Source organism: Corvus kubaryi, unplaced genomic scaffold (assembly GCF_017639235.1).
Source record: "Corvus kubaryi isolate FWS band 111438036 unplaced genomic scaffold, C.kubaryi_AGA036_p1.0 37398, whole genome shotgun sequence".
Classification (NCBI taxonomy): Eukaryota; Metazoa; Chordata; class Aves; order Passeriformes; family Corvidae; genus Corvus; species Corvus kubaryi.
The window spans coordinates 39,247,008-39,253,813 of NW_024581137.1; the positions used below are offsets into that span (position 1 = coordinate 39,247,008).

General features: G+C 36.6%; 1 protein-coding gene across 7 annotated transcripts in view; it reads left to right on the forward strand.

Moving 5' to 3' along the window:
- Positions 1-6,484, forward strand: part of CACNB2 (calcium voltage-gated channel auxiliary subunit beta 2) — a 220,072-nt gene extending 213,588 nt beyond the window's left edge. For 6 of the 7 annotated variants that reach the window (XM_042043652.1, XM_042043653.1, XM_042043658.1 and 3 more), the window contains 3 exons: positions 2,900-2,980; positions 3,263-3,321; positions 6,342-6,483. In XM_042043652.1, the coding sequence (XP_041899586.1) occupies positions 2,900-2,980; positions 3,263-3,321; positions 6,342-6,465 (264 nt within the window). In that variant the 3' untranslated portion in view covers positions 6,466-6,483. Of the gene's footprint in view, positions 1-2,899; positions 2,981-3,262; positions 3,322-6,341 lie in introns of all 7 variants that reach the window. The other variant, XM_042043654.1, reaches the window with a different exon arrangement.
- The last annotated feature ends 322 nt before the right edge of the window (positions 6,485-6,806 follow it).

The window sequence follows — 6,806 nt, forward strand, 5'->3', positions numbered from 1 at the left end:
TTTGGACTTAGGAAACAAATTGTCAAAATTGTTGTATTTTTTATTTAATCTGTACTTAAGCTTCTAATTCACTAGGTACAAAGTCTGCAAGTGCACAAGACCAGTGGAAAACCTCAGACTTGTTTTGACAGTTTACTTCAAGTTTTTCCTGTTGTCATGTATAAATTATCAGCCAAATGTTCTTGCGATCCATCAGTGAGACTTTTTTAGGATCTCAGCTATTGGAAATGGTACTGGTGGTTCCCAGGGGAGCCAATGTCTCTCCATAGATAACCCAGATAACTACAGAATTATGTAATTGGCATCCTGTTGCAAAAAGCTGCAATATATTTCTAGGACCTTTGCTGGAATAAGTTAGCAAGACATTAGGTAGCAGCCAAACTATGCAGTGAAATATCACATTTTGATTTTTTTGTTTTAAAATCTTTAGTCTTTATAACTCTCAATCATTTGGTTTTAACCACTCACTTAAATCTGCAGGTAATAAATGTTATTACAGACTGTTATAGTGCTTAAACAGTGCCAAGTGACATTGCTGTCGCTGCTGTGGATGCTCTCGTGTTTAATAAATAGATCTTTGTTTCTGTCTCTCTTTTCTTGAACTCTTTTAAGTAGTATTGAATCCTTCTAGTTTCCAAAGTCACTACTGTTGGCTTCAGTTTGGTCTGTTAAGCCTGGTGTGGAAATCAACAGCAGGTTCTTGCTTCTGAGTAATTTCTTACTTAATCATATTTTTAATTGGATAAAAATTATAAGGAAGAATAATACATGTTGACATATATTGGATGCTGTCTGCATAAGCATCTTTCAAAGGTGCAGCTTCTAGATGAACCACCATAGATCTGGATGATGGTTAGTCCCACGTCTTTTTTCCACTCTGTGGTATCTCTTTTCTTCCATATCAGAATCATTACTAGTGTTAGGGCGGTTCATAATACTGACATTTACAGTAAGTACTGGATGGCCATCCCAAAGTAATCTATGCAGTAAAACCATTGAGTAAAAGCCATATGGTCAAAACTGCTAGTTTTTATTCTGAGTTATATTTGAACGTGAATCTGCAATGAAAGCTGTATAGTTCAGTGCCAGTCTCTTAGAAATTACTAGATTCTCTATTGCTAAATTAAAGAACTTTAATGCTTCCATTAGATAACTTTTACTCAATTTTCTGCTGACAGCTTCATTATTTCAAGCTGTAAAGACTAGAGAAAAAAAAATGCCCATTTTAACAGAACAGATTTTAAAAATACCCCATATTCCATCAAATAAGGTAATTTCTGTGCTTGCCCTGATTGTCAAATAGCTGGTTAACTTCTAGCATGAATGCCTTTGGTTAAGTCAGCCACATTAAGACAAAGATCTGTTGCATCAGGGTACTCACGCGAAAAGCATTTGCGCAACTGTAACAAATTTTTCCTCGAATCTGTCTCTAATACACTTATCAGATTACTAAAAATGTTAGCAAGAACAGTGGAGGACTGCTTTTGGATACAGGCCCAGCTTAATTGCAGGGGGTTGCTTTGGAACGTGCTGAGTCAGATTCTGCACTGTGTACAATAAATTCATTTCACGTGCTTATGATGCCTTGGGCACTGGTATTCATTCTCATGTTATTAATTATCTCGTGAAAATACAGGTAACAAAAAATAAAATAAATTACATTGAAGGACATTCACTAAAATGTTTTCTGTGTTTTAGACTGCTTTAGACTGCTGCTTGTGTAGCATTGTGTGCTGTCACTGTATTAATGTCTGTCTTTGTGGGTTTATGTTTTGGAATGTATATACTTATTTTAATTTATTGCAAAACACCTTGGGATACATTGAGTTCTGGAACAATGAACAATGTCTGTATTCTGTGATCTTGACTGATGTATTTGTACTATGTACGCATTTGAAAAATAAGTCTGGCATTTCTTTTTCCATCTCACCCACAGATTCCTGGGTTTGGGTTTCAATCATTTTTTCCCAAGACACAGATAAACCAAAACCTCCCTTATGAACAAAAAATCTTTCTGATAAGACCCCATTCTTGGTGATATATATTGAATGGCCACTTATTAAAGAAAAAAAACCCCAAACCCAACAGTTTAATTTTTTTATATTGTATTGTGATAACAATATAAAATTTTTGCAATCTTTGGAAGGAGACAATCTTTTTATCTTTGTATGTTAAAACACTTTTTTAGAAATTGTGCATGATACATCATTTAGTATTCTGGTAAATATGGTACTACCAGAATCCATTCTCAGGTGGTGACAAGAACTTCCCAAAGTGGAAGAAATGCTATCCCAAGCTCTGCTTATGATAATTTTCTAGAAATACTAACTTGATCAGTCATTATTTTGATTTAATTTGTGATTGAACTGTGGGTGCAAATCTGGAAGTGAGACTGACTGCTGCCATGGGAATTTGCAGTGATGTCACAGTATTTTTTCAAGCAGTGGGCAGATCTGAACATTATCAAAAAAGACAAGTTATGCTTTTCACATCCCCTTTTATTTTTCTCTTTCATAATATCCTATATAGAATTTCTGTTGAAAACAAATGCCACAGCTCTAGAATTAGCCATTTCAATTCATTAGTTGTTGGAAATAACCTTTTCAATTTAGCAGTTAGGAATTATGGAGTGGGACATGTGCATGACCCAGAATAAGAGTTTTTAACTATCCAGAGTAAATATGAAAACAGTAGGAAAACCTAAAGTCAAAGAAAAGTTTTTTTCAAAAGAAATTCCTGAACCTCTTATGTCCTTATCTTGTGCTACCAGTTTTAGGGAAAAGTTAATGAATCCAAGATTCCTGTGACATCACTGGAAATTCAGAGTTCCTAATACTGTAAAGAGTGATTAACACTTTCTCTATGTGCTGTTATGCTGAAAACTTTTTCTGTTTTGCAGACAGAGCACATCCCTCCCTATGATGTAGTGCCTTCTATGCGACCAGTAGTTTTAGTGGGGCCTTCTCTGAAGGGATATGAGGTAATTGATTGTTGTGAATGGTTTCATTTTTGCCAAAATACTGTGCTTCATTTGTAGTTGATAATGGATAACATAGGCAAACATCAGACAGTTTTTACTCCTACTGAATAGCTGTTTATTTGTATTTTACTTCATGTCAGAATTGAGATTAGGAATAAATTGCATTCCAATCTCATTGTTCGGATATAAGATTTACTGTCAGCTTTATTATATAATATTATTAGCATCAAGTGTTATGAATTTCCTATGTGATTATTAATTTGTTGGTTTTTTTCCTTTTAGGTAACAGATATGATGCAAAAAGCATTATTTGATTTTTTAAAACATAGATTCGAAGGGCGGTAAGTACTTTGCAATGCAAATATACTTCAGTTCAGGTTGCGGTTGGGCACTACCAGGTTTTTAAGAAATAATAAGATTGGACAAAATTAGGAATGACAGCTAATTCCTTGATCAGTGGATTTTAGTGTGGATTGGAAGTTTCCTTGACAGAGCATGCAGAGGCTGTGTTGCAGTGGGAAGTGTTCTGGGGCATATATTTGGTGAGAGTGGAAAAAAGGATGTCTTCTTCTTGATGACTGTGACATTCACACTCCAAATTGCTAGATATTTATCTACAGATTAAAAAGTTATTTTAAGTATTTTTCAAATGATATCAACACTTCCCAGGTTTTGAGCAAACTGACAAGAGCCACGGTTCCTCCTCAGCTCTAATTCCTTACTTGGCATCCATCTTGGAAAGAGTGATATGAGATTCAGACTATCTGGTCTATGGGATTGTTGACCTTTTGATCCCTCAAGATAGGATCTTGGTTTGACAGTAGTTCTGGGCTCTGTAGTGGGAAGTTTCAAAAGGACTGGGATGAAGGGGTAGGGCAGTCCTCCACCTTGCTGAAATATGGTTACCCTTGATAGCAGACCGGCTGCACTCGCTGGGTTCTGATCCAAGTGGTTACAGGAAGCTAGACAAGGTCCAGTGGGATTTGTACTTGAGCCTTCAGGCATTACTGTGGTACAGATCTCAAATGATAGTCTGTCTTTAAAAGCAGTGACGTGATCTGTAACTCCAGCATCACGGACCCATGGAGCAGAGACATCAGGTGCATTCTCCAGACATGATTATATTGGTGTTGGATCAAGCTCCAGATTAATATGTCCCAGTGGGTTGACACTGGGAGGAAAAATTGAGAAAACCAGAAGATCTTATTATAATATCTGTAACTTCAAGGAATGTCCTATTTAGTTTGGAAGTGGAGAGATCCATAACACTATTCTGTGTGTCCTGTTGCTGCCAAAACTTTCAAGAGGGAGCCTGAGGATTTTTGTCAATAGCTTCAGTTTTTTAAAATACCAGGCACTGTGGTTTAAACTGGTGGATTTTCTCAGTCTGAATAATGATGTAAATACCTAACCACTTCAGTAGTCTCTCTTTATTAGTCAGGATTGTCAAACCCTAGATACACACCTTCAGAATTGAAAGTTAACAAAACAGTTGTTGCAAGCAGATGAAAATTACTCCATCTTTAAGTATTTTAGAGCATATCAGATTTTCAGTTGTAGATCCAACGGTTGCAGGGTGAATCCACAAGTACTCCAAATAAAATTGATGTCTATAGTAGCAGATTTGAAGCATTCCAAACTTCAGCAGCAATCTGAATCATTACTTAAGGTTTTGAACAAATTCGCACCGGAGGTTCTCAGATTCATGCTAGTGCTTTAAGCTGCCACACTGCTGTCCCTGCTCTCACTGCAATTGTTTCACAATATGAACATACACACCCTTTGTTTTGAGAGCAGACTTGGTCTTCCTGATGTGACATTTCTCAAAGACATTAAAATGTCCTTAGAAAGATGGTAAAAAGTCTTAAAATGAAAAATAGCATTTTTCATAGATAAAGAGACTGATAAATCTAGCGTTGTTCAATATACCATAATTGCGTTTATAAAGGCAAAAATTTTTCTATAGCCTGTAGGAAGAAAGACTGGCAGGAAAAAATCCAAATCAACACAAAAAACCAAAAAGCTGTAAAAGTTTGTAGTCGTTCCATTAGCAAATAAAGATAACCAATAAGTATCACAATACATGTTTGATTTAATTTTAAGACAAATGGCATTATCTGTGAGGAGCTGTGCCAGAAATCACAATCTTTGGTGATGTTTTTAGCTTAAGTTAAATCATGCCTAGATTTCCAAAATTATATTACTAATCAGTATTGTGCACATAGTTCTGTTTTTTCGTATTAACTTCTGGCTCTGTTACATTTTTTAGGGTTTTAGATAAGTGTATACACATGCTGAGTTCAGTGGGAAATGGCCTATTGGATTACATTTCAAATGAACAAACAGCATCTGACAGTGCTTGCTAGAGAGGAGCCCTACCTCTTCTTAGCAAATCCATTTCCTCTTTTAAATTGCAAGTAAAATCCTACAAGGAAGAACAAGGGAGTATCATCACTCTGATTTAACTTTCAGCACTGGAAAAATGTGACCTCTAAACCTCATTAGACCAGAGAGTTTGAAAAGGAACTTAAGGGTGCATTTTGGCGCAGTAAAGCAAAACAAACCAAAGAAACTATCTTCCTAGGAAGAAGAATATGCAGAAGGTTGTGTAGCAGGTCAGTGCAAACAACTGAAAGTAACCACTTCTTTCTTGGCTCATCTATTCTCATAAACACAAAACTGAACCTGCCAGATAGTCAACCTAGACTTTTCAAGGATGTGCTTCTCCAAGTTACAGTTCTCCTTTTTAGGTGGCTAGCATATTGCTAGCATAATCTTCCTGGAAAATTATAGGTAGCTCTTGCACTCTGTTAGAAAAACACGTTAGTAAACTGAACAATAAAAAACCCAAAAAAAAAACCCCAAGCCAAAACAAACAAAAACCCCATGATTTGTACTTGTAGATCTATACTAATTTCCCTGCTAAGCCTTACCCTTACCATTTAATTCTGCATAGCCCTATATGTCTTATACATATGGCTAAAGTAAGCCAGGTTGTCGTTCAGTACTGTTCAAGTCAGGGAAAGGAGAAAGCAGTTTGCTAATACTGGGGGTACTGGTGTAAAGTCAGATCCTCATCAGACCTGGAGACCCCAGGGAAGTCCCATCTTCTGCAGCAATCCCTGACCTCCTCCTGCCTGCCCTCTCCCTAGGCATGTGTAGGATGTCTTATCAATAGTTATTGTAGCAGTATTAAGTTAGATAAAGTTTTTTCTCTGTTCACATTGAGCGAAGCATACTGTGCTGCTGAGAACTTATTTTCCTGTAGTCTTAGCCATCTTCTAGTGTTAAATGAGAATTCTCCCCACATCCCTGAGAGATAAATAACGTTCAGCACTGTTTTGCTGTGTTTGTTTTGCAGTATATCAATTACACGAGTCACAGCAGACATCTCGCTTGCCAAACGCTCAGTGTTAAACAATCCCAGTAAGCATGCGATAATAGAGCGATCTAACACCAGATCAAGCCTAGGTAAGTACCTGTAATGATACTATCTACAAATTACCTGTGAAGTATGCTACTCTCCATTCATATGTCTAAGCTAAAAATAGCCTTCTCTCTGCTGTGAGAAAATCACAATTCCCATAAATCAGAAATCCTGGCACTAGAAATCATTTTAAAATCACTATCAGGTAAACTTCCTATAGTGCTGATTTTGGTTTATTCTCCTTATGCTCAGTTTTCATGTTTTGCTGTTTGCCTCAGTGGGGAGAAGCAGCCATCCATATAAAATCTGAAAACATAATGTCTTGGGGTGACCTTATGATGTGTATCCCCTATCGCTGTTCTATGCCCAGAAATTAATTTTGTGCCTTTCTTCTGGCTA